General features: G+C 48.7%; 2 protein-coding genes and 1 long non-coding RNA gene across 8 annotated transcripts in view; 2 read left to right on the plus strand and 1 right to left on the minus strand.

Moving 5' to 3' along the window:
- Positions 1 to 5,831, plus strand: part of MORN3 (MORN repeat containing 3) — a 19,363-nt gene extending 13,532 nt beyond the window's left edge. For 3 of the 6 annotated variants that reach the window (XM_035706687.2, XM_035706689.2, XM_035706693.2), the window contains exons 5-7: positions 425 to 609; positions 880 to 960; positions 1,291 to 1,532. In XM_035706687.2, the coding sequence (XP_035562580.1) occupies positions 425 to 609; positions 880 to 954 (260 nt within the window). In that variant the 3' untranslated portion in view covers positions 955 to 960; positions 1,291 to 1,532. Of the gene's footprint in view, positions 1 to 424; positions 610 to 879; positions 961 to 1,274; positions 1,533 to 2,236 lie in introns of those variants that run through there. The other 3 variants (XM_035706691.2, XM_035706692.2, XM_035706690.2) reach the window with 3 other exon arrangements.
- On the minus strand, positions 5,745 to 20,979 carry ORAI1 (ORAI calcium release-activated calcium modulator 1). The gene is made up of 2 exons (XM_025473831.3): positions 20,411 to 20,979; positions 5,745 to 6,788 (listed from the first exon to the last, which is right to left on the minus strand). Exons 1-2 carry the CDS (start codon positions 20,708 to 20,710, stop codon positions 6,177 to 6,179), a joined length of 912 nt encoding a protein of 303 aa, XP_025329616.1. The 5' UTR covers positions 20,711 to 20,979; the 3' UTR covers positions 5,745 to 6,176.
- Positions 20,980 to 21,098: 119 nt separating this feature from the next.
- Positions 21,099 to 25,896, plus strand: LOC112676509 (uncharacterized). Its single transcript, XR_003146564.3, has 3 exons — positions 21,099 to 21,404; positions 25,276 to 25,392; positions 25,689 to 25,896. It is a non-coding gene; the product is annotated as an uncharacterized LOC112676509 (long non-coding RNA).
- Positions 25,897 to 26,717: the final 821 nt, after the last annotated feature.

The raw sequence follows: 26,717 nt of genomic DNA on the forward strand, positions 1-26,717 counted from the left end.
CTCCATCTGTAAAAATGGAGTCCGTTATCCTTCATAGAACTGTTTTCGTGAGGAGTGAGGTCAGAAACATAGCAAAGAACCAGGTGCAGAATGAGTGCTGGAAAAACGCTGCCTATTCATGTTCTTAGCTTTATTTTTTACAAATAGGAAATGATGTTGTTCATCCAAGTTCAGGTAAGTAGTAGAGGTGAGCCGTGGACAAGGTCTGATTATGGAAGTCACTGACACTCCCCTGGGCTCTGATGTTGATAGGTTAGTCCTTCCAGACCCCAGGCAGCCCAGCCCAGGGTACTCTAGTCGGCTTGGTTTCCTTCTGGCTTTCCCTGTGGGTGCAGTGTCTGGCCTGAGTGTGTGGAGGAGCCATCCTCGTAGTCTGGTCTGGTGAGGTATGCCCAGCACCCATGTGACCCTGTCCTTTCCCCAGAGAACGGGAACCGCTACGAGGGCTACTGGCAGAGAGGCATGAAGAATGGGTCGGGCCGTTTTTTCCACCTGGACCATGGTCAACTGTTTGAAGGCTTCTGGGTGGACGACGTGGCCAAGTGTGGCACAATGATTGACTTTGGTCGCGATGAGGCCCCTGAGCCCACCCAGTTCCCCATTCCTGAGGTGGGCAGCACATACCAGGGCCCTGTGGCCACACCCAGAGAGTCAGGAAACAGCACCCCCCGCAGCCACATTCAGCCTGGTCAGGCCTAGCCCAGCCCAGCCCAGCCCAGCCAAGGAACAGACAAGGTTTTGTTTTCAGCCAGGGCATTCCCCTAGAGACTGGCAGCAGCCCACAAGGCAGACAGCACCTCCAAAGTGGGCAGCACCCCAAAGTCTGGCAGCCCGAGCCTTCCATGCTCCCCAATCCAACTCCTTATTGCTTCCCTCCAGATCAAAATTCTAGACCCTGATGGTGTGCTGGAGGAAGCCTTGGCCATGTTCAAGAAGCCTGAGGAAGAAGATTGATGCCAGGTGAGGGGCGGGCATACTTTCCAGCCTCTGATATGGTCGAGGAAGCTCCTGGGTTCTCTTTTTTGGCCATGGACCTCAAGCGCAGGACCAGAGGGCAGGTCTCTTGCCTCCGGCAATCCAGCTGGTTCTTTTGGGTTCCTCCCCTTCAAAACTCATTTCCTGCAGACCAGTTCACCCCAAAACACCCATGAGTAGGGTGGTTTGCCCCAGGCCTGCACTTGCACATCTGTCCTAGCCCCTCCTAGTGCAGGTATAGGTGCGGTTTGAGGAGAGGGCGTTGGTATAGCATCTATTGAGTCGCTAGCTCCCACCAGCCCCTTGCTCCCACAGGGAGCACACCAGAGCTTCAGGAGAAACTCCAGGCCATCACCCAACTGCTCAAACCGGTGTGGCTTCTGCAAGCGGAGAGTGGGGACTCTGGGCACACCCTTGGCACCCTCAAAGGGCACCTTACTCCTCCCAGCACTGGATTATCCTCTCCCCAGCTGGCTTTGGGGACCCTCTTGGTACAGCCTTCATTCTAGGTTACAATTCCTGAGGGCAAGAGTATAAAAGAGAACATGGTGGCATCAGCCCAGGGCTTGTGGTGTGTGATTGGGAGGGACAGGGTGCAGCTCTGAGAGAGGCTTTAGGTAGAGGGAAGACATCCCCACGGGATGCATGGATTTACCCTGGGGGAGAAAGAGGAGGTGTGTTTAGGTTTCTAACCTCTCCCATACTCCAGGGAGGAGAGCCTATGTCTGGTCACATTGGCCACTGAGATTTGGGGTTGAGACCTGACCTGGCTTCTTAACCCAACACAGAAGCGCTCAACCTCAGTATCCTGTGGTAACTTTAAAAGCTCAGACACCCAGGACTCAAGCCCAGATTTTCGTCTGGGGTGAAGCCTGGGCCTTCAGAAAGTTCCTCAGATGATTCTAATGTGCACCTGGAGCCAGAACCCCTGACTTACTGGCTTTGTGACCCTAAGCAAGTGACCAGAGTGGCCCCTTGTGTAAAATGGCACTTGGGAGATTTCACAGGTTTTTGTTTTTTTTTTTTTTTTTGGAGAATTTGCTAACAGATGTAATGATAACAAGTAACATGTATTGAGGTTAATTGTGAAGCAGAGGTCTGGGAAGAGCTTTGCATAATTCTAGACAACATTCCACAAGATAAAAGGCACTCTTACATAATGGGTAGGAACAGGAGCTCAGCAGACTGCCTGGGTGTGAATCCCAGCAGTGATGTAGAAGCTGTGTTCTCAGATAGGGCACCTAACCCCTCTGTTCCCCAGGCTTCCTCCTCTCAAATACAGGACAATAACCTTCCTTGCCACTCAGGTTACTGTGGTTAACATGAAGATGAAATAAGGCGTGTTTCTAATCCAAGAGTGATTTGACCTCCTCTCCCTCCCCGGGGACATTTGGCGACATCTGAAGACGTCTCTGGTTGTCACAACTGGCAGGGGAAAATATTACCAACAACTAGTGGGTAGCAGTTGACGATCTCACTGAACACACTATAATGTGGACACTCTCCAATAGAATTTTTCAGCCCAATGTCCGAAGCATAACCCTGTAAAACCATGATGTTCACTAAGCCCTCAGCAAGTGCCTGGCACACAGTAAAAGCTCAATAAACACTACTTCCTTTCTGCTCTCTAAATCATAAGTGACGTGGCCTGACCCCAAGGCATGGTTCTGTCTGTACCTCTCACATCAGAAAGCTGAGTCTGGCCCACGTGGGACACAGGACGTTCACTTGGGGCCAGGTCCTGTGCTGACAGCTTCATATGTTCTCTCCCATGTCCCCTCAACAACTGCTGAGGGTGTCCTCTATTATTGGCGCTATTTTAGAGGAGGAAACAGGTTTCAGGGAGGCTCACAAGTCACAGAGCTAGAGAGTAACTGGACTTAAACTAGATCTAACTGCTCTTCAGGCACACAGTGGCAGAGCGTACAGGTTACCTTCCCCTCCTCCCCCAGAAAAAGTAGGAGGTGTTCTTGTTTATGTATGAAATCTCTCTAGATGGCAACACAATACTCTGGCAACAACGAATACCTCTGGAGCAAACTGGGAACCTGGGAACAGGGGAGGGAGGGTGACTTTTCATTGTTGTATTTGGAACCTGTGAATGTATTGTCTGAAATATAAATAAAACTGAAATTAAAGAAAGACTGTCCATTAACTACCAGCTTTTTTCCCTGAGCTGCCTGGGTTTGAGCACCCAGAGGTGTTCGTTAAAAACATATTCTTCTTGGAGTGCCTGGGTGGCTCAGTTAAGCATTCCGACTCTTGATTTTGGCTCGTCATGGTCTCAGGATCGTGAGATCAAGCCCCACTTCAGGCTCTGTGCTGGGCGTGGAGTCTACTTAAGATTCTCTCTCTGCCTCTCCCTCTGCCCCTTCACCCCATCCCAAATAAAGATTCTAGATCTACCTGGACCAACTTTCCAGGGGAAAGATTTAGATATCTAAATTTTGCAAGCTAATCTGATGATTGTTGACTTCAGGCAAATTTAGGAAGGAACACTTAAGACTAGAGTCGCAGGCCAGAAATCATTGCAGCCAGCTCCCAGGTCTCTGGAGAAGCAGGGAGGGGTGGGGGTGGGGAACACATGGAAGATGGCTAGGTCTTCTCTGGGGAGAGTGGAGAGTTCCACACAGGGGCTCCTGCTCCCCACTACTCAGTCCCAGTCAGGGAGGCTGTCCTGGGACTGGGGGGTGGGGGGGTGGGTGGGTCCTGCTGCATATGATGCATGACAGAAGCAAAAAGCTACAATAGGAAAAAAGAGGATCCTCTGCCCCACTTAGCCCACTAAGCTATTAGCACATTTGAGTTTGCACAAAACAAGAACTTAAGGCCACACTCCCCCCCTGCCCAACCAACCTCCACTTGGATCAAAGGACTTTGTTTTTATAAAACCATGTTCTGTATTGGGTTTCTGGGACCATGGGGGGCCAGGCAAATAACATAAACAAAGCTGGCCTGGTGTGAGACAAGGGAATGGTGGGGACTGTGGCAATCATATCTGGGAAAGAGGGCGCTGCAACCCTGTTCCTTCTCACTGTTACTCTGTGAGGTGGGACCAGGGATGCGTCTGCCTTTGGCTCAGGTCTGTGATCCTGGGATGTCTCTGCCTCTCTCTCTTTCTCTTTCTGTCTCTCATGAATAAATACATAAAATCTCAAAAAAAAAAAAAAGGGGGGGGGTGGTGGTGGGGGTGGGACCAGTGCTGCTGCTGCTGGATCTCCCAATTTCTTAAGCAAAGACAGAATCAGTATGTAAGATTTTTGTGACAGCCTAGGGTCTGAGCCAGACTTTCTAGGCTTGAAGTCTAGCCAATTACTTAACCTCTTTGGGTGTCAATTTTTGCCATCTGCAAAAGAGACAAATATTCCTGCCAAGATACACATCTTGATTATAATAATAACGGGAAATTATCGGGGAAATGAGACTGAGGTGGCATTCTACAAAAACCATAGGCCTGGACTCCAGAAATGTCCATGTTACAAAGGACAAAAAAGGCTGCTCCATATTCAAAGCAACTAAAGAGACGTGACAACTGAATGCAATACATGACCCTGAAGGGAAAAATCATGGCCAGAAAGGACATGCTCAGGACTTGTGGAGAACTGAACACAAATGTCCTATTAAATAGTACTGTATCAATGTCAAATTCCCTGAATCCAATCACTTGAATTGAGGTTAGATAGGAGAATGTCCTTGGCTTTAGGAGGAAGTACTTAGGCATGAAGGATGGTATTGGCAACCAATGCATGGGACCTCACAGAGAAAAATATCGCTTTTTCTCCTCATTCACAGCTTCAGTTATCTGTGAATCTCCTGCTTGCTGAGGTCAAACAAGCACCATTCTGTCTCAGTCTTCTTAAACAAGTGTCCTTTTCACAGTCGATTTAGGCTACATTTTTCACATTTGGTGCTTTCTGTTGGTTTTGCTATTTTTTATTTTTTAATTTTAATTTTTTTTTTTTTTTTTACGGGAGGCTCCATGCCCAAACATGGGGCTTGAACTCATCACTCTTGAGATCAAGAGTGGCACGCTCCACTGACTGAGCTGGCCAGGTGCCCTGGTGGTTTTGCTATTTAAAAAGAAGGCAAAAAAAAAAAAAAAATAAAATAAAATAAAAAAATAAAAAAAATAAAAAGAAGGCAGTGGAGCGTGCCACTCTTGATCTCAGGGTTGTGAGTTCGAGCCTCACACTGGGTGTAGAGATTACTTTAAAAAAAAAGGCAGCCATGATATGTCTTACAAAGAAATACCTTTGGGAAAAGCTTCATTTAGGTACAAGTTATCATGCTGTGAGCCATGAGTGAGTTCATTGTTCACAAATCAACAATTAAATTAAATAAGGTGTCTTTAAACAGAAACACACATAGGGGTGCCTGGCTGGCTCAGTTGGTGAAACACACCACTTGATCTTGGTGATTTTTTGTCTGAGTGCTGTGTGTAGAGATTACTTAAAAATAAAAAAAACAAAAACAAACACATAACACAAGGTCACCTACTGAACAGCTAACAAAATATGGTGACCTGAGGCTCGTCGGAACTTAACCACACAGGAACAATGGTTCAACATCCACTAATTCATAGGACACAACTGCTGTCGAGTAACAAGAACGGACTATATTTCAGTCACTATTCATGCAACTTCTCTGCAGGTTTGAAATTTTTCAAAAATGTCAAGAATTTTTTTTTGTGCTTAGAGGCTCACCTGATTGGGGCACCAGGAGAAATTAATACCAGGTGGTCCAGACCCAACAAATACAAACACAAGAAGTATCCATTATGAGTATATTTATGTGTGTACACACACACACACACACACACACACACACACACACACACACACGAGACACTGAACGGGGAAGGTGGCCAAGACAGAAAAGACAAGAAGCATCCAAGTGGCACTGGCACTCAGGATGGAGAGAGACAAAGGGAGCGCTTGGCCCCCCTCTGGCTCCCACAGTGGCCTCCTAAGGGAGGTGAACCCGAAGCTGGAAGAACAGGAAGTGCTTACTCTCTCAGCGGAAAGTTTCAAAGTGCAGTCCTTTCTCTTTAAAAAAAAAAAAAAAAAAAAAGCCTCTTCCCTTCACTCTCTGCCCCCTGACAAAAGCCCAGTCCCCTGAGCTGGCTGTCCCTATGGCTGGAGCAGGAGGTTGTGGGGAGCAGCGTAAGGCCAAAGATCTGAAGTGTGCAAGCCCAGAAGGGCTTATGCATAGTGACTGCTGGGCGTCAGGGGGTGATCCCCTCTGTGGTCCAGCTGGTCCTGCAGGCGAGCAAACTCGGCCAGCTCGTTGAGCTCCTGGAACTGCCGGTCCGTTTTATGGCTGACCAGTGAGCGGTAGAAGTGGACGGCAAAGACGATAAAGACCAGGCCGAAGGGGACCATGATGGTGGTGGAGGCAATGGCAGCAGCCTGGCCGGGGGTGATGCCGCCAGTGCTGCTGCCGTTGACGCTGGCAACAGCGCTGCCAGCTGGGGGCTTGCTGGTGGGCCGGGGCTGCCCTGGCTGCTTCTTGAGGGGCAAAAACTTGACCCAGCAGAGCAGCACTACCTCAGCCAGAAAGAGGAGTGTGCCAATGACAGTGGAGAAGGCCCAGGCTAGCTCGATGTGGCGGTGCATGCGTTCATGGGGCGACTCCTTGACCGAGTTGAGGTTATGCACGTTGCTCACCGCCTCGATGTTGGGCAGGATGCAGGTGCTGATCATGAGCGCAAACAGGTGTACGGCCACTAACACTGTAGTGCAGGCGCTGAAGGCGATCAGCAGCCCTGGCGGGTAGTCGTGGTCGGCATCCAGCTGTACCTCCACCATCGCCACCTAGGGGAAAGGGAAGAGGTGGGCTGAGTGCCAGGTCCCTAACGGCCCACAGAGCCACACTCAAATCCTTCCCTCCCGCCAAGCTTGTGGACCCTGCACAAGTCACCTGGCCTCTCTGAGCCGCAGTTTCCTTATCTATATAATGGGGATGAATAGGATCCACTCACTTAGGGTTGAGAAAGTACTAGTGAGGATAGTGGGTTTGGATTCCAGGCTGCCTGGATTTGAATCCCCATTCTGCTACCTGCTAGCCATCATGGGAAAGTCACTGAACCTCTCTGAGCCTCCACTTCTTTATTTGCAAACCCGAGATATCATAGTTCATAGGATGATTTTAACAAATGAGAATCGCTGGTACATGCTAAACATTTCCCAAATAGTAACCACTGCTCCTACCATCCAGCCAGGTATTAAAAACCAACCACCACAAACAGTTAAGATGGTTAAGTTTGATGTACATTTTACTATGATAGTTTTATTACAAAAAAAAAAAAGGGGGGGGGCACCACTAACCACTCTCTCTGTTGGCCCCACATCTGTTCCCAAGCACAGGCTTCTCCCTCAAATCCTGCTCCAGGGCCAAGGAGAGGGTGGGGTAGAGGGACAACGGCCCACCCACGTCAGGCCCAGGCCCTTTCTGAGAACACAGCGCACCAACCAACAAGGAATGCAGAAGCTTCCTAGAAGACAGAACCTGGTGCTGGTGCAGTGTGGCTGGCAAGCTCTGGAGCCATCTCCTCCCCTAGCCCCTGCTCCAGGCCCCACAGCTGACGCACTAATTGCTTCCCAGTTCCTGGAGACCCGTGGACCCAGGGTCACCAGGGGCATGTTCTGGACTTGCCTGCCACTGGCTGCTTCTCACCTAGGCCTTGCAAATCATCCCCATGTGAAGGAGCTAGCTCATCAGACATGGGCTGGAACAGGGGGCAGTGGGCTCACTGCCAGGGTCTGCCTGCCCAGGCTAGAGGGACAAGGGCAGCAAGCACCAATGGCAATGCCATTAAGGATAGTGATCCTTCCTAAAGTGCTTGCTATGTATGTACCAGGCTCAGAGAGGGGCAGGTCCAATGCTGAGATGTACCCACTAAGGTCATATCAGCCTACCCTGGGGAAGGGGTGGACTCTGTTTTCCCACTAGCTCTCCTCCTGCCTGAATGCCTGGCCATGTTTGCCTTCATTTCTTGTACCTCTCTGTACCCTTCCTTTGGCCTGGAAAGGCAGTGTGGAGCAGTGGTTGGGAGCATGGGCTCTAGACCCATGCTGGCTGGCTTTGAACCTTGACTGCTCTGCACTTTATTCAGCTATATGACTCTGGCAAGCTCCTTCAACTTTCTGGGCCTCAGTTTCCTTATCTGTAAAATGGAAATAAAGGTACATGATCAGAGGACAATTATGAGGACTAAGTTGCTTTTAAGATACTTAGATCCATGTAAAATATTTGGTGCGTAGCACAGAGTAAACACTCAATAAAAATGAGCTTTATTATTATTTCTCAGTTCCTCATCCCCAAACCCACTATCTCTATATGTAATTCTTTGGGGTTTTTACTCTTCTGATGGAGAGGTATACTCTGGATGACAGAACGGCAAGGCCAAATTAGGGGGTCTGAGTCCTGATTCCAGAACCACCCCCTGCTTCCTTGTCTGATCTTGGTCAAAACCCTCCCCTCTTGGGATGCCTGGGTGGCTCATCGGTTGAGTGTCTGCCTTCGGCTCAGGGCGTGATCCTGGGGTCTCGGGATCGAGACTGAGTCCTGCATCGGGCTCCTTGTGGGGAGCTTGGTTGTTCCTCTGCTGTGTCTCTGCCTCTGTCTCTCATGAATAAATAAATTAAATATTTATTAAAAAAAAAACCAAACCTCCCCTCTTATCTATAAAAGGAGGGGGCATGATGAGATGTAGGTCACAGGCCAAAGCTGATTTGGAGCCTGTACCTTTGACAATCTGGTGAAAATAACAGATACCCTCCTTAGAAAATCTAGATTTATATATAATTCACTTTTCAGACTTTTCAGACAATTTCAACGAGATTCACAGACTTTTGCCCTACACTTGCCACAACTGGTGACCTTATGAACTGTTCAGCCCAGGAGTTTACAAAATGTTTCAAACTCATATAAATCTGGGGAAGTCCCAGCAGGATTTCAACTTTTTTTAAGATCACTGGTGGCCTAAAGCCAATCCTGAGACTTCCTAGTACACACGGGTGAGGGCAGGCCACCAGGGCATAAGGAGTTAAGGGACACATCCCAAGGCCCTCTGGTCTCTGTCACCAGGCCTGCCTGGGGGACACCCTCCACCACTGCGGGCCTCCTGCCACCACCTCCCCACCCCCAGCACTTCCTCTTCCTGTTTTGGCTTGCTGCCCCGGAACATGAAACCAGAGAAGGGACAATCAGGAAAGCCTGCTGCCCAGGGCCACTGGCTATTTATTCAGTCACTGGAAATGTCCAGACCCATTAGGTACATCAGGCCTTGAGCAGACTACTGGGGTATGTGCACAGGTAACTATGGTCTGCTCTATACAGCCATTAAGAATGAATGGGTTCCTCCACTTACAAAGCTCATGGGTGACCTTGGACAAGTATTTCAACTTCTCTGTGCTACATTTATACAACAGGAGCCCACTCGTTGTTATAAGCGTTCAATGAGCTAAGATCAGGACCAGAGATGAAGGCATCAGCTTAGCTGCTTAACTGACTGAGCCCCATTATTATTCTTTTACAAATGAGGAAACAGCCTCAGAGAGTTGAGGTCAGGTGCCCCAGGGGTTAGAAGTACTGCTAAGTGGAAGCTCTGAACTCAAGTCCACTTGGCGCTAAAGCCTGTGTGCAAAGGAGGGAATAGGAGCTCTGTTCTCACATGAGTGCTACTATGTTATACTCCTTCTAAATTCACCCCCAAAGGTGATGGTGCTAGGAGGTGGGACCTTTGGGAGGTGATTAGGACATGAGGATTAGTGCCTTAAAAAAAAATTTTTTTTATTTGAGAGATAGAGCGCGCGTACAAGTAGGGGGAGCAGCAGATGGAGAGGGAGAGAAGCACATTCTCCGCTGAGCAGGGAGCCCGATGCAGAACTCAATGCCAAGATGCTCAGATCATGACCTAAGCCGAAGGCAGATGCTTACTCGACTTAGTCACCCTGGTGCCCCCCTTTATTAGTGCCTTTATTTTTTTTTAAGATTTTATTTACTTATTTATGAGACACAGAGAGAGGCAGAGACATAAGCAGAGGGAGAGGCAGGCTCCCTGCAAGGCACCTGATGCAGGGCTGGATCCCAGAACCCCGGGATCATGACCTGAGCCAAAGGTAGCTGCTCAACCGCTGAGCCACCCAGGTGCCCAGATTAGTGCCTTTAAAAAAGAGAGCCCAGGGATGCCTGAGTGGCTCAGTAGTTAAGCGTCTGCCTTTGGCTCAGGTTGTGATCCTGGAGTCCTGGGATGGAGTCCCACACTGGGCTCCTTGCATGGAGCCTGCTTCTCTCTCTGCCTATGTCTCTGCCTTTCTCTCTCTGTGTCTCTCATGAATAAATAAATAAAATCTTAATAAATAAACAAACAAATAAGAGAGCCCAGAAGAACGCCTTGACCCTCCTGGGATGGGAGGGCACAGTGAGTAGATGGCAGCTGTGAATTAGGAAGCCAGCCCCTTAATCTTGGACTTTTAGCCTCCAGAAATGTGAGGAAATAAACATCTGTTGTTTATAAGTCACACAGTCTGCTATTTTGTTACAACAGCCCAGATGGACTAAGATGGTCGCTGAGGAGATAAGAGATGAGGTCCTGATATATAAGCATTTGACACCTAGCCAGACCACAGGAGGTGCTCAAGAAATTTTAGTTAAAAAGGGGATGCCTGGGTGGCTCAGATGATTAAGTGTCTGCCTTCAGCTTAAGTAATGATCCCAGGGTCCTGGGATCAAGCCCCATGTAGGGCTCTCTGCTCAGGGGGAGCCTGGTTCTCTGCCACTCTCCCTGCTAGTGCACTCGCTCTCTGTTAAATAAACAAAAGGGAGGGAGGGAGGGAAGGAAGGAAGGGAGGAAGGAAGGAAGGAAGGGAGGGAAAGAAAGAAATTAATTTTAGTTAAGAAAAAAAAAAAAAAAAAAAAGCAGGGATGCCTGGGTGGCTCAGCTGTTGAGAGTCTGCCTTCAGCTCAGGGCGTGATCCCAGGGTCCGGGATCCAGTCCCACATCGGGCTCCTTGCATGGAGCCTGCTTCTCCTCCCTCTGCCTATGTCTCTGACTTTCTCTGTCTCTCATGAATAAATACATCTTTAAAAAAAGAAAAAGAAAAGCAGGGGGGAACCTGGGCAGCTTGGTCAGTGAAGCATCTACCTTCAGCTCAGGTCATGATCCTGGATCATGCTCCCTCTCCCTGCTCCCTGCTCAGTGGGGAAGTCTGCTTCTCCCTCTCCCTTTCTTGCTCATCCATTCTCTCTCTCTCTTTCAAATGAATAAATAAAACAAAAGAAAGAGAAAGAAAGAAAGAAAGAAAGAAAGAAAGAAAGAAAGAAAGAAAGAAAGAAGAAAAAAGAAAAAGAAAGAAAAGAAAAGAAAAGAAAAGAAAAGAAAAGAAAAGAAAAGAAAGAAAAGAAAAGAAAAGAAAGAAAAAGCAGGGATCTTGAAGCAGAAGAGAAATAGCCCAGGGCATCTGCCTGGCTCAGAAAATGTAGCTCTTGGTGTCCTGAGTTTGAGGCTCACACTGTACAAATTGCTTAAATAAATAAAATATATAAAAAGAAAAGGAATAGCTCGGGGACACTGTCAGCTCAGGCTGGAGAGAACAGGCCCTGTGAGCCACGGTTCTGCCCTCCAGGGTAGGTGAGGAAGTCGGATCCCCACTCTGGGCCTCGTCTGCCCCAGCTCCAAACCTAGGCCATAAGGAGAAAGTGTGTTCCAAATCACACTGGGCCAGATGGCTACCTTGGCAGGACAGAGACCACCCTTTCTGTATCATTTGTCATACTCAGAGGATCTAGGACCAGAAATCACATCTACCAGGACATACCCGGCCTGGAGACACCAGAACTAGCCAGCCTTCCCTGAGGTTTTGAGGTGGGGAGAGGCTGGCCACTCCAAGGAAGAGGAAAGACCCTGCTGCCAAGCTCTGGAAGAAACCCCATCACCCTCACCAGCCCCTACAATTGCTGGGACTTTGACCATACAGGCTGGCTGTATGTACCTTTCCCACACTGGGAACCAAGTTCAGTGCCATGGGGCTGCAGAAAGGTATATTGTGGAAAAGGAATAGATGGCACACATCTTGGATCCTGATGAAAAGCATTCTTCCCAGGAATATAAGCCACTGTTTCTTCCAGAATGCTTCCCTCTTGGGGAAATCTCCCCACAGACTGGGACAATGAATTCAAGGGGGCCTTGCTAAAGCTGGCAGGTGACACCCAGGGCCCCAGCTGAGTCCCAGAGAGATCAGATCATATCAGATTGCAAGCAGCTTCACAAGGTAAATATAGCCAGAGTGCTGGGCCCGTTAACCCAAAATAAACAGCTCCAGCCAGCCAAGGGCCTGCTTGAACCTGGCCACATGGGGCCTAGAGGGATAGGAAGGAAGGAAGAATGCCAGCTCCACCGCACACTGGTCCATGAATCCCGCACAGGAGCCACTGGGATGCCAAATTTCAAGCATGAGCCAAGAAGAGGACCACATGACTCTGCAAGGAGTGGTGCCTGCTTGGTTTTGCCAGGCATTTGCCTGCTCCGCCCAAATGCCAACCACCTCTCCTCACTCCTGCTGAGCTCCATGGAGACCCCCACCACCTGGCACCTGGACTTCTAGGCCCTTCCAAGGCAGCCCTCCTATGCCTGGCCTGATCCCAGCATCACAGTTGGGAAATCCAACTGTCCTTTTCCAAGCCTAGGGTTCACTGGTCACTCTTTTAGGCTGCAGCCTGGAACACAAGGGCTGCCAAGCACAGTCACTCAGGGTCAACCAGAGCTGTCTGGGCCTGCCAGTCCTACCTCAATTGCAAACCATCTATTAAGACAGGATCGAGGCCTAGTCTAGTAGTTTACAAACTCTTTTGACCACTATAGTCCAGTACTCCAAATGTTTCTATAAATAGACACATATTTACGGCAGAAACAGAAGTTTCCCCAAACAATACTTCCCCTTAAAGGACGCTGATATATCCTATCCTTACAACAACCAGTGCACACTACTATTTTGTTCCATTCTTATTTCATTAAAAAAAAAAAAAATGCTGGTTGCAATTCACTAAACTTATGTCATAAGCCAAATAGTCTGAACCTGCAGGTTCCGGGGAGGACAGGCCTAGGCTTTCTGTACATCTAATTCCAACTTCCCCAGGTTTTACCTCCCAAGTCACCCCTGCTCTGTGGCCTCCCAGGTGAGGATGGGATCATTGACCCATTGGTGGAAATATGTATTGAGAGCTTACTATGTGCCTGGAGGATCTTGAGACTCTGCTGGGGAGCGTACAGGAAGTAGGACAGCAAAATCCCCACCCCAGGGAGGATGGCAGGCACCAAACATTTAGGGAAATAAGACTGTAATATGTATCCTTCCATACATGCTTCCCCAACATCACTTACCAAACATGTCCTAAAGTCATAATTACACGACTTGTTTCCTCCACTCTACTCTTACTCCCCACGGTTTCTCCAGCATCCAACACTAGGGTTTATCCCTCTAGTAAAATATTGTTGAAGAAATAAATGAGGGGGAATCCCTGGGTGGCTCAGCGGTTTGGCACCTGCCTTTGGCCCAGGGCGTAATCCTGGAGTCCCGGGATCGAGTCCCACATGGGGCTCCCTGTATGGGGTCTGCTTCTCCCTCTGCCTGTGTCTCTGCCTCTCTCTCTCTCTCTCTCTCTCTCTCTCTCTCTGTGTCTCTCATGAATAAATAAATAAAATCTTAAAAAAAAAAAAGAAAAAGAAGAAATAAATGAATGTAAGACCCAATCTTCGGGTATTTCAGCTCCATGTTTCTCTGACATATCTGATGGACAATCCTCGGTGATCCGTCGGGAAGATCATATTAGAACTTCCAATGAGGGATCCCTGGGTGGCGCAGCGGTTTGGCGCCTGCCTTTGGCCCAGGGCGCGGTCCTGGAGACCTGGGATCGAATCCCACGTCGGGCTCCCGGTGCATGGAGCCTGCTTCTCCCTCTGCCTGTGTCTCTGCCTCTCTCTCTCTCACTGTGTGCCTATCATAAATAAATAAAAGTTAAAAAAAAAAAAAAAAAAAAAAAGAACTTCCAATGATATTCATTTATTATTTAGCTCCTCCTTTCAACTTTTTAATTTTGTCTTTTTATGCATTTATAATATACACATTGTATTAAAACAGATCTCATTTATAAGGATACAGACACTTCAGGTATCACTAACATTTTTTTGAGGGGTAGGTGCTTAATTTTTGTAAATAAAGTTTTACTGGCATACACCCAAATCTATTCATTTCCCCATCCTCTGTGGCTGTTTTTGAGCCTAAATGGCAGAATTGAGTAGTTTACCACCAAGACTGTGTACCCTATAAAGCTGAAAATATTTACTATCTGGCCCTTTAAAGAAAAAGCTGGCTGATTTCTGAACAGACCAATGCTCAAAAACCAAAGTGGGCTGGCTGTCAAATCACAGTCCCACAAGATTCTCCTCTGAAGAAAGGAGTCTGTGGTCCTACTAGTCTGTGACATCCCTTCGGGGAGTAATAGTAAAGGCTACCCAAGGGGTGCCTGGCTGGCTCCATCAGTGGAATGTATGACTTTTGAGGTTAGGATTGTGGGTTCAAGCCCCAAGTTGGGTGTAAAGATTACTTAAAAATAAAATAAAATAAGATTTATGAAAGGCTATCCAGAAGTCCTGTTAGAGAGAAACCTGCTGCCTCTTGCTTAAACCTGGATTTTACTTCTCCAAGGGACCCTACCTTAACCCCAAACACTGATTACCATCATGCCACCTTGAGAAATCCTAGAGTTCTCCTTCACCAGCCCTGAACCCAACAACCAGCAGAACTCAACATGGTTCCCAGTGAAAATTCCAGAAATGCATGACAGGCACTTGTGAAATTTCACAAAAGGCTCCTCAGCTAGGCAAAGAGTGCCCTCCCCTTGGGGCATTCGACAAATTTCCATTTATAAACAGCCCAGAGTGCAGAACTGCACATCTGGAAGGATTCAAAGGCCCAGCTATCAACCAGCTCACAGCAGCCAAAGAGCAGTTAAGTAGAAATGGATCCAAGTCAGACCAGGCCTTGAATTCTACTAGCTGGATATCTTAATCTCTATGTTCTTATGAGCCTTAGGGGTTTTTTTGGTTTTGTTTTAAAATATTTTATTTACTTGAGAGAGATACAGAGAGAGCACAAGCAAGGAAGGGGCAGAGGGAGAAGCAGACTTTTGCTGAGCTCAATCCTAGGACCTTGAGATCATGACCTGAGCTGAAGCCCGATGCTTAACCAACAGAGCCACCCAGGCGCCCCAAGCCCTAGTTTATCTATGTATGTACCTTTAAGAGTTGATCTGAGGACTAAATTAGAAGGAAAGAAATGGGTCTAGTCTCCTACCTGGAAGTTAGTAAATAGTAACATCATGAAGATTATTCTAGAATTCATCATGTAACTCCCTCCAAAATCTTGCATGGCTCCCTATTGCCTACATAAAGAGTTTATACTTCTTAAACAGCCGGCCAAGGTCCTGTAACATCTTCCCTGACTAGATTCACCATTTTTTTTTTAAAGATTTTATTTATTTATTCATGAGAGACACAGAGAGAAAGAGGTGCAGAGACACAGGCAGAGGGAGAAGCAGGCTCCATGCAGGGAGCCCAATGTGGGACTCCATCCCGGGTCTCTAGGGTCATACCCTGGGCTGAAGGTGGGGCTAAACTGCTGAGCCACCCAGGCGTCCCTAAGTTAACCCTTTTATTTTAATTTTTTTTTAAGATTTTATTTATTTATTCATGAGAATACACAGAGAGGAGAGAGAGAGAGAGAGAGAGAGAGAGAGAGAGAGGCAGAGACACAAGCAGAGGGAGAAGCAGGCTCCATGCAGGGAGCCTCACGTGGGACTCGATCCTGGGTCTCCAGGATCAGGCCCTGGGCTGTAGGCGGCGCTAACCACTGAGCCACCCGGGCTGCCCTAAGTTAACCCTTTTAAAGCAGTCCCATGAGAACAAGGGTGAGGGAGATTCCCCAAAACCTGGGCCAGGTACATTCTAAGTGCTTTGCAAATACTAATTCAATGAATGCTCACACCAACCCTATGAGGTAGGTACTACTATAATAGGCCCAGAGACATTAAAAATTTTTTCCAGGATCTCATGGTTGTAAGGGGTGGAGCCAGAACTGGAACCCAAGTTGTCTGGTTCAAGTCCTTGTTCTTACTTTGCTCTGTCATACTGGCACCTCCCAGCACTGTCCTCCTACCACTCTAAGTCCTCTTCCACAATGGGGCTACACCAGGGTCACAGGGCTTTGCAGCTTACCAGCCAAGTAAACTTGGGCAAGTTATTCACCAGGGACAAGCACTTATCCTTCCAGGTTGTGTGAAGATCCCAAGAGATGGTACGAGTAAAATACTTAGCACAATGTCCAGCCTATTACAAAAGCTCAATCAACAAAAGCAGTAATTACTATTAGTAATTAGCACTGTGAATAATAATAGTAATTTCTCACCCATCTCCATGCCCCCTGAATTCTGAACATATCCCAGAGGCTCAATGTCTTATGATTTCAGCTCTTCCCTCCAACTAATTTTCATAGAAATTCCAAGCAACTTCTGAACCCGCTCTGGAACCTAGGAACAAAAGGGTTCTGGCGGGCAGAGAACTTGAGGAGGCAGATAATCCAAAAATAATTGATCCCAGGTTGTGGAAAGCATTTTGTTTACGGCAGCAGGCTGACATTCCCAATTATCTTCTGCTTAGGCTAACATTACAGCCTGCCCTCCCCAGCAAACCAAGACTGCCAGTCTGCTTACCATAGTCCTGCAGGATGTAAGGTCAGGCTGCCCCTCACAGAGATAAACTGAGGCACAGATGCCCTGAGTCATGGCCCATGAGGGTACCCTCAGCTCAAGCAGCACCTGCAGGATGCTGATCATGTGCTACATCCAGGGACCCTGGTTTTGAAGTCTGGATGCTGAGCCCAGCAAAAGCCTATTGTTTCTAGAAATGCTGTCAGGAGCGGGACTCTTGTGTGCAGACTACAGAGGGTCTACCTAAGATGTCTACAATCAGATCCTGAAAATTTCTGGGACACCTGGGTGACTAGTGGTTGAGCATCTCCCTTCGGCCCAAGGTGTAATCCTGGGGTTCCAGGATCGAATCCCACATCGGGCTTCCTGTATGAAGCTTGCTTCTCTCTCTGCCTCTCTCTCTGTGTCTCTCATGAATGAATAAATAAAATCTTTAAAAAAAAAAAAAAAAGTCCCGGGATCGAGTCCCGCATCAGGCTCCCTGCATGGAGCCTGCTTCTCCCTCTGCCTGTGTCTTTGCCTCTCTTTATCTGTGTCTCTCATGAATAAATAAATAAAATCTCAAAAAAAAAAAAAAATCCTGAAAATTTCTAAACCTTTTGTGGGCTCAATTGGGACTCATAATGAATCCTCATACAATCCATGGCACAGCAGGATATGTATCCCCCCTTGTCCACATGAAAAAACTGGCTCCAGAGAATATAGCTTGTCTGAGATCCCACAGCCTTATCTCCCCACCACACCAGGGCACCTGGCCAGGCCTTTTCATCTATGACAGCGAGTCTCTCAATCCCCTCCAGGCTCTTGGGAGACCCTCCTTCAATCTCATTTGCTGAACAGGTGATGCTGGCAGCTTTGCCAACTCTCCTACCCTCGGAGATCAGAGGTCACATCAGTGCCTCTGGTTTTCCAGGTCTCTAGGAAGGAAGCCCTCTGGGGGCAGGAAGTTGGTTGTGCTGACTCACAGGCCAAGGGAGAGTAGTCCAGGAAACTTGCTCACTCTGTTTCCATGGTGCTGGGCTGTGTGGCACCCCATCCTCTCAGAGGCTCACTTACAAGGCTGGGGTTGTAAGTGGGGTTGGGGGGCACAGGCAGACTTGCCTGCCTCTTGGGTCTGTCTGTCCACCCCCACTCCATTTCTCCCATAGATTTATAGACTCACAGCAAACAGTTACCCCTCTTATAACTGCGTCCCCAGAATGGATGCTGTGATGGGGTTCAGCCCCTCCCTGCCAGAACTTTGGGGAATTCATCTGCAGAGCCAGGAAGCCTTCTTCACCCTGACCAGGGAAAATAAAGGCCCCCAAGACACATTCTGGGTGAGCTGAAGCCCACCCAATGCCACTGGCTGCCCCTGCCTCCTGACTTCCTGCACTGTTTTTAACAGAAAAGGTGCCATTTGATTAGGAAGCTATCTTCTCAAGGACAAACAGGATGCCAGAGGGCAAGAAAGCACCACCCAGCAGATCCTCACTTCTCCTGGAGTGGGAAGGAGCCTGAAGAGCCATGCATTTATGACCCCAAGAAAAAGGGGAACAGGTGCGCTACCATCTTAAACACAGATCACAGCTCTAAAAGCTAATGGTGTCATTCCCTGTCCTCCCAACTGTAACATTTTATTTTGCTTAAAAGAAACTTTCCTGGGGATCCCTGGGTGGCCCAGCAGTTTAGCGCCGCCTTCAGCCCGGAGCATGACCCTGGGGACCCAGGATCGAGTCCCACGTCGGGTTCCCTGCATGAGCCTGCTTCTCCCTCTGCCTATGTCTCTGCCTCTCTCTCTCTGTCTCTCTCATGAATAAATAAATAAATTAAAAAAAAAAAAAAAAGAAACTTTCCTGCTCTATTTCTCATTTCCTGGGAGACTGGGTCTGAACACCTCACCTGGCTGGACAATGATCAGAACATGGGATCCCTGGGTGGCTCAATGGTTTGGCGCCTGCCTTCGGCCCAGGGCATGATCCTGGAGACCCATGGATCAAATCCTGCATCGGGGGATCCCTGGGTGGCACAGCGGTTTGGCTCCTGCCTTTGGCCCAGGGTGTGATCCTGGAGACCGGGATCAAGTCCCATGTCAGGCTCCCTGCATGGGGCCTGCTTCTCCCTCTGCCTGTGTCTCTGCCTCTGTGTGTGTGTGTGTGTCTCTCATGAGTAAATAAATAAAATCTAAAAAAAAAAAAAAAAAAACTCTATATGCCACAAAAGGCATAAGTGCCCAAGACGGTTCTGGATGCCAGAAGACTCAGGATCCCGCTCTAGCAGACTAGCTGTACGGCCATGGGAAAGTCCTGTGACATAACCATCTCAAAGGGCAGCTGAGGAGTTAGTGTGGAAGTTCAGGGAGCCTCAACAATGCCTAGTACAGGTAAATGATAAATGTCGGCTAGTCTTAGAGATTCTTTAGGCAAAGGCAGAGACTAGTCTCTAAGGATTTGGGACAGATTAGAAATCCATCATATGATCTAAACTAAAAACTAGTGTGCCACTCCCTTACACAAACACGCAGATTCTCTCATCCCCTCTCAGAAATCCAAATCCAGAGAGAAAAAAAAAAAAATCCAGAGAGAAATGTGCCTGAGGTCTCACTGGCAGCATGTGGCAGAGCGAGCGGAGCTGTTCCTCACCCTCAATCACCTGGCTTTTTCACTGAGGCCCAGTGTACGCTGGGCCTGCTCAGGGCTTCTAAAAGTTCAGGCTCCATCGGTCGGCCCACTTGTTTGTAGAACACAGGGAGAGTACCAGACACACTCCCAAGAAAACACAAGGGTGCAGCCACTCCCTCCCTCAAGGCCAGGGCTTAGCTCACTCACTGAGGTGGCAGGAGTGCTTCGGGCTAGAAACCTTGGGAGAGGAGGGCAGACCCCACTCACACAGGCTGATGTCACGCAGTGGTAATTGTAAATTGTTCTGCAGGCCCTGATGGGGAAGACTCCGGGGCTGAAGGCGCCCTTAGGACCACTTCTCAGCCCAACCTGCGGCCTCACCTACCCCACCCCTCACTCCAGCTCAGCTGGGCGGAGGAAGAGGAAACTAGCCTGACCCTCCACCCAAATCACTTGAAAGCCCATTCAAGGGGAACACGTCCCACCCTCCTCCCCCACATCCAATGACTCAATGGCAAGTTTCTGGAGAAGAAACTGAGGGTGGAGAATAGTTGTCAAAACCCTAGGCTCGGGCTCTCGGAAAATGCAGTGGGAGAAAGCGTGTCAGGAAATCCCCTCTACTAGTTGAAAGAAGGAGGAGGCTAATATTTTCTGGCCTCAAGTGTGGGGTCACAAGAAAGCGCAGTGGTCCGACTCCTCCCCACTTCCTGACACCTGCTCCCACGGAGCTCAGACCCCTTACGTCCTTCCTTTGCCCCTGAACACATGTGGGATTGTCTTCATACAGACCTACTTCACAGATTCTGCTTTCTCCCCACTTGCTGCATCAAACTCGCCCATCTGGAGGCACCTGAGCCCCCACCCCTGGACATGTGTCCGACATCCAATCTCCCACACCGATGTCACTTGTCGCCCGCCTCTCCTCAGGTCCAGTACCTCTGGACCCTCCAGCATCCAGGACACCTTTCTCCCCGATCTTCCTCGAACCCCCCCCGGTGGGCCCCGTCGGGGCTGCGGGAGTGAGCGGCCAGGACGGGGGGGGGGGGCAGGGCAGGGCGGCCCGAGCTCACCATGGCGAAGCCGGAGAGCAGAGCAGAGGTCCGGCTGGAGGCTTTGAGCTTGGCGCGGCTCAAGTAGAGCTTGCGCCAGGACAGCGCCTGCATCGAGTGCTCGTTGAGGCTCATCACCTCGGAGTAAGTCTGGCCGATCCAGTCCGGGTAGGTGACGGCGGCTGGCGGGGGCGGCGACCCCGGGGGCTCCCCGTCCCCGCTGCGGCGGCGGCTCCGGCGGCTGCCGCTGGTGGTGCTGCCTCCGCCGAGGGGAAGCTCGGGGCTGTTGCTGTTCGGGGGCGGGGCGGGCTCCGGATGCATGGAGCACGGTGCAAAGGCGCGGGCCGGCTGGGGCTCCTGCGAAGGCGCGGCCCCTGCCCTCCGCCGCACCCCCGCCTCCGCCTCCGCCTCCGCCTGAGGCAGCAGCCGCCTGCCCCCCGCGCGGGCCGGGCCTGACTCGGCGGGCCGCGGAGGACGAGGAGGAGGTCGAGGGAGCTGCTGCAGCCCCACCTCGCAGGCCCGCCGCGCCGCTTGCAAGAAGCCTGGGGCCGCCCGGACGCGAGCTTGCGCGCAAGCCAGCGTCCGAGATCCATGGCCCGGGCCCTCGGCGCGCGCCGCGATTGGCCGCAGCCTCGGGGTGATTAGCATGCGCCCCGGCCCGTCCCGGAGACCCCGCCCCGGGGAGGTGGGCGGGGCAGGAGCGGGTCACGTGGCGCGCGCCCTCCGACGGCCCCGCCCCCCGTCTCTCAGGATCCGAGCGCTCCGCGGGGCCTCCCATCCGCTCAGCTGCTCCGATGGCCCTTCGCCCGGAGCTCGGACTCCTGGGTCGGGCCGCCTGAGGTCACCTCTCGCCGCCTCCTAAGGCCCATTCCCCTTGGAACCACGTGGCTGAGGCTCTGCCCCGTGGCGGGGGGGAAGCAGGCGGGAGGCAGGCTGAGGTCTGGAGTTCGTTCAGTCTGTTCTTACTGAGCAACTACTTGGTGCCAACACTGTTCTGAGCGCTGAGGGAGGCGTGGTGAGTAAGATGGACAAATCCCCTGCCTCGGTGGAGCTTACGTTCCGGAGGGGAGACGCATAAACACCAGGGAGGATATTATAACAGTCGACGTGATAAATGTATGGAAAAAACAAAGCACGGTAAACGCGGTGGATAGTGCAGATTTGCACTAATATTGCAGATCTTTACAGTTAGTACAGTTTATTAGGGCGAGAGCGCAGGCGCGCGCAGAGGGGAGGGGCAGAGGGAGCGAGTCCCCAAGTGGACTCTACATGATGAGCCTGCAGGCGGGCAGGGGCCTCCATCACACGACCCTGAGTTCACCCTATGGAAACCGAGAGTCAGATGCGAAACCGACTGGGCCACCAAGGCGCCCCGTGGGGGTTGTAATTTTAATTTTAGAATGCTCTGGGCAGGGATTTTTTCATCTGCTTTGTTCAATTTGTTCACATAATGGTTCACCGGTGTCTGCTGTGTAATATAATATGCAGGCTGACACCTGCTAGGTATTTTTTATTTTTATTTAAAAATAAATAAAGATTTTTAAAGATTTTATTTATATACGAGAGACAGAGAGGCAGAGACGCAGGCAGAGGAAGCAGACTCCCTATAGGGAGCCTGATGCAGGACTTGATCCCTGGACAGGGGATCATGCCCTGAGCCGAAGGCAGACACTCAACAACTGAGCCATCTAGGTGTCCCAATAAATATTTTTTAAATGAATGAATGTTCAAACCCACTCAGCAAGCGTTTACTGAGCGTTTATTAAGTGTGAAGCTGAGGGATCCGAGAGGAACCTTCATGGACTCTTATATTTTAGTGGGGACAATAGGTAATACGAAAAGAAGTTTACAGTTTTGTGACTTGGTCACATTTGAGATGAGACCTGAACCCAGGGATGCAAAGAGCCAAGAGCTTGCTTTCCAAGGAAAGGGCACAGCAAGTGCAGAGATCCTGAAGCAGCAGATCTGGCTAATGGAGCATTAGGATGGCAGTTTAGCTGGGGAATAGTGGAGGGCAGAGGTGAGGTGGTATTCTAGGCTTAGGACTATCCCTTAGGATGTGAGCTCCAGAAGGGCAGGGACATTTACTGTTGGTTTCACAACTCTACCTGCAGTATCTACAATAGCACTTGGCGCTTTAGTAAGTATCTGTTGAATGAACAAGTGTGGGAGAGAGGAATGAATGAAACTCGTAATTAGCCCAGTCAAATCACAAGCATGAGGCATTCCAGGTCAGTGATGGTGAAATTTAACTCTTGTCACCACTAGAGAGCGTCCTTCCACTCACCCACATTTTGGGATAAACCTGAAAGCCCCCACTCATTCCTCCCCAGTTTCTGGGATTCCTCAGAGGCCTTTCTTTTCTTTTCTTTTTTTTTAAAGATTTTATTTATTTATTCATAGAGACAGAGAGAGAGAGGCAGAGGCACAGGCAGAGGGAGAAGCAGGCTCCATGCAGGGAGCCTGACATGGGACTCGATCCAGGGTCCCCAGGATCAAACCCCGGGCTGCAGGCAGCGCTAAACTGCTGTGCCACCAGGGCTGCCCCTCAGAGGCCTTTCTGAGAGTTTTCATGAATACTAGGAAAGTTGGAATTTGAAGCCTCCCCCTCACTGGGCGTGTTTCTTTGATGGCCTTTCTTTGTTCTTCTACTTACCTACTTACCGTCTGTGTTCACACACCACCACCAAAGAGAGACCGTCCCTTTCTGTCTAAAGTACCCCCCATTTCACGTTCTATCACCTCACCCTGTTTTATTTTTTATAGTTCTAATTACTATCTGAAATCACCTACTTAATGTATGTGTTGACCTGTTTGTCCGTGTGCCCACCCTCAGCCTGATGAGCACCCAGACAGCAGTTTGTGTCATTTTATGTTTATTTATTTATTTATTTATTTATTTATTTATTTATTTATTTTTAAATATTTTATTTATTTACTCATGAGGGACAGAGAGAGAAGCAGAGACACAGGCAGAGAGAGAAGCAGGCTCCATGCAAGGAGCCGAACATGGGACTCGATCCCGGGTCTCCAGGATCAGGCCCTGGGCTGAAAGCGGGCACTAAACTGCTGAGCCACCCGGGCTGCCCAGTTTGTGTCATTTTAAATCACTCCTCTAGCACTCCTCAGGGACTCTCGCAGGGTTAGGCACACCCAAAACTCCCAATAGAAGCATGTTCAATGAATAAGATAATGAAAGGTACTTGGGTCTAAGGAATCCCTGCTCAGACAGAACTGGGTACACACAACATTTGGAGGCTGATGGGGCCTGGGGTACGCCAGGCCTGAAAGGGGAAGAGGCTAGAAGCTGCTAGGAGAGATTTGCAGATTTAGAAGGAACAATGGGATCTGGGAAAGGCAGCTCAGCAGGGGGCTTTGGGGCTGGAATGAAGCCAATTTTCCTTTCTCCAACTCCTGTCATGCTCCTCCCCCTCTCCTTCTAATTCTCTGGGGTTTGAATCCTACCATATGCACAGAGCAGAAAAAATTAAAATACTGTCCAGACTTGGAGGGGAGGCATCTGGGCATCCCTGCTTCCGGCCCTAGGTCCTAGAGCCCAGAAGGGCCCGTGGTAACTTTTCCATACCCATGGTAGAACCAGCTGGGACCTGAGATACACCAGCTTCATCCCCCACTAACCAGTGGAGAAGCAGGTTTGGAACCCCAGCTCCAAACACCATGTACGGCTCCCCCTAGTGGCCAGGGAGGTGTGTTCTCAACCTTTGGGGGTTTATGCCCAAAAAGGGCAAACAATTTTTCAGTCAACTTTGTGAATGAGCAGATAGAGATCCAACTGAAAGGATTGCTGCAAGCTGCGCCATCACTGTGGCTAATGGGTACAGCCTAGGGCTGACCAAAGATGCCCTGAGCTGCCTTTGGAGATTCAAGCTCCACATAACATAGGATGAAAAAAAGTTAACATTTAAGTCTTACTTACCAATGACAGGTACTATGTTAAGCCCTTTGTTATTAAATAATTTATATATTTATGATAAGTACGTAATATACAAATGTAACATATATAATGTGATATATAATATTAAATATAATTAATGTGTTATTAAAATATAGTTATATACTCTTTACACATATTTTTAATTTTTTTATTTGTTTTTTAAAAGATTTAGGGATCCCTGGGTGGCTTAGCAGTTTAGCGCCTGCCTTCCGCCCAGGGCGTGATCCTGGAGTCCGTGGATCGAGTCCCACGTCGGGCTCCCTGCATGGAGCCTGCTTCTCCCTCTGCCTGTGTCTCTGCCTCTCTCTCTGTGTCTCTTATGAATAAATAAATAAAATCTTTAAAAAAAAAGATTTTATTTTTGGGGTGTCTGGGTGGCTTAGTCGGTTAAGTGACCGACTTCTGGTTTGGGCTCAGTTCACTCTCTCAGGGCCCTGAGATCCAGCCCCCGTATTGGGCTTCATTCACACTAGGTGCCCCTCCCAGTGCTTTCTCTCTCTCTCAAAGAAAAAAAAATTTTATTTTTTATTTTTTAAAGATTTTATTTATTTATTCAGAGAGAGAGAGAGAGAGAGAGACAGGCAGAGGGAGAAGCAGGCTCCATGCAGGGAGCCCGATGTGGGACTTGATTCCGGGTCTCCAGGATCACACCCCAGGCTGCAGGCGACGCTAAACCGCTGCGCCACCGGAGCTGCCCGAAAATTTTTTTAAAATTTTCATGTGACCTCTATGTCCAACATGCGGCTCACACCCATAAACCCTAGATCAAGAGTCACATGCTCCACTGACTGAGCCAGCCAGGTAGGTGCCCACATAGTATATATTAAGTTTATTAAGTTATTTCATTATTTATTATTCTATTATATTGAATATATTATATTTAACTCTGGAATTTTTTACAACCCATGGTATTAATATCACCATTTTACAGATGGAAACGTGCAGAAAACCAATAAGTAGTACTACAGTACATTAAACCCAGCTGGTGAGTTTCCAGAACCTGGGATTTAACCACCACCAAAGTCATACTGCCCCTGCATCTCTGGAGGTATTTTGTTCAAATGCAAGTTACTAAAACCCATCCAAGCAGTTTAGTTCTAGTAAGTTCTTCAGGCAAATTTTGAAAATCACTGAACTAGATGAGCCTTTGTATTTAAGTACTTTTAATCTTTTACAATTGGTTTACCAATGTTCCCTTGGGCACGCAGTTGGACTGTGACCTTGGGCAACTTACTTAACCTGTCTGAACCCCCAATCCTCTTAGCAAAAATGGAGATATTACAAATATCATACACCCTGAAAATGGACACTTAATCACTTCCTTTTTTTTTTTTTTTTTTTAAGATTTTATTTATTGGGACGCCTGGATGGCTCAGCGGTTGAGCATCTGCCTTCAGCTCAGCGGAATTCTGGGATGAGTCCCCCATCGGGTTCCTGGGTTCCCCGTGGGGAGCCTGCTTCCCTCTCTGCCTATGTCTCTGCCTCTCTCTTTATGTCTCTCATGAATAAATGAATAAAATCTTAAAAAATAAAAAGAGAGTACTGTATTGGAGCCCATCATGGTCACTTGCTTCTGTTTATTTCCTTCTCTCATCTACACCTCCCCCTCTGCTCTAAGGTTTAAGACCCCTAGATTAGGGACACCTGGCTGGCTCAAAAGAGGATGTCTCTCAATCTAGCGTTCATGAGTTTGAGCCCCACAATGGGTGTAGAAATTACCAAAAATAAAAAAACCCACCCTAAATTGATAATAATAAAAACAGCCGGGCAGCCCCGGTGGCGCAGTGGTTTGGCGCCGCCTGCAGTCCGGGGTGTGATCCTGTCGACCTGGGATCGAGTCCCACATCGGGCTCCCTGCATGGAGCCTGCTTCTCCCTCTGCCTGTGTCTCTGCCTCTCTCTCGCTCTCTGTGAATGAATAAATAAATAAATTAAAAAAAAAAAAAAAAAACAGCCACCATTTCTTGAGCTCAAGCCTCTACAGAACAGTGCTTGTATACCTGATAATGGGAAGCTCACTCTTTCCAGAAACCATGCATTTCTGTACTGGTTATTTTATTTTATTTTATTTTATTTTATTTTATTTTATTTTATTTTATTTTATTTTTTTATTTTATTTTATTTTATTATTTTATTATTTTATTTTAAGATTTATTTACTCATGAGAGACACAGAGAGGCAGAGACATAGGCAGAGGAAGAAGCAGGCTCTATGCAGGGAGCCTGATGTGGGACTCAATCCTGGGACTCAGGGATCACGCCCTGAGCTGAAGGCAGATGCTCAACCGCTCAGCCACCCAGGCATCCCTGTACTGGTTATTTTTAACAGTTCAAAAGTTTTCCTTGTATGGAGTTGGAGCTGGTATAGGCCTGCC

The sequence above is a fragment of the Canis lupus genome, chromosome 26 (assembly GCF_003254725.2).
Source record: "Canis lupus dingo isolate Sandy chromosome 26, ASM325472v2, whole genome shotgun sequence".
Lineage (NCBI taxonomy): Eukaryota > Metazoa > Chordata > Mammalia > Carnivora > Canidae > Canis > Canis lupus.

What these genes read in the sequence shown, in the direction of transcription:
- ORAI1 (XM_025473831.3), bottom strand. Translation starts at nt 20,710, where the DNA reads ATGCATCCGGAGCCCGCCCCGCCCCCGAACAGCAACAGCCCCGAGCTT. An exon ending in TGCTCTCCGGCTTCGCCATG is followed by an intron (nt 6,789 to 20,410) that starts GTGAGCTCGGGC and finishes CCTTTCCCCTAG; the next exon opens with GTGGCGATGGTGGAGGTACA.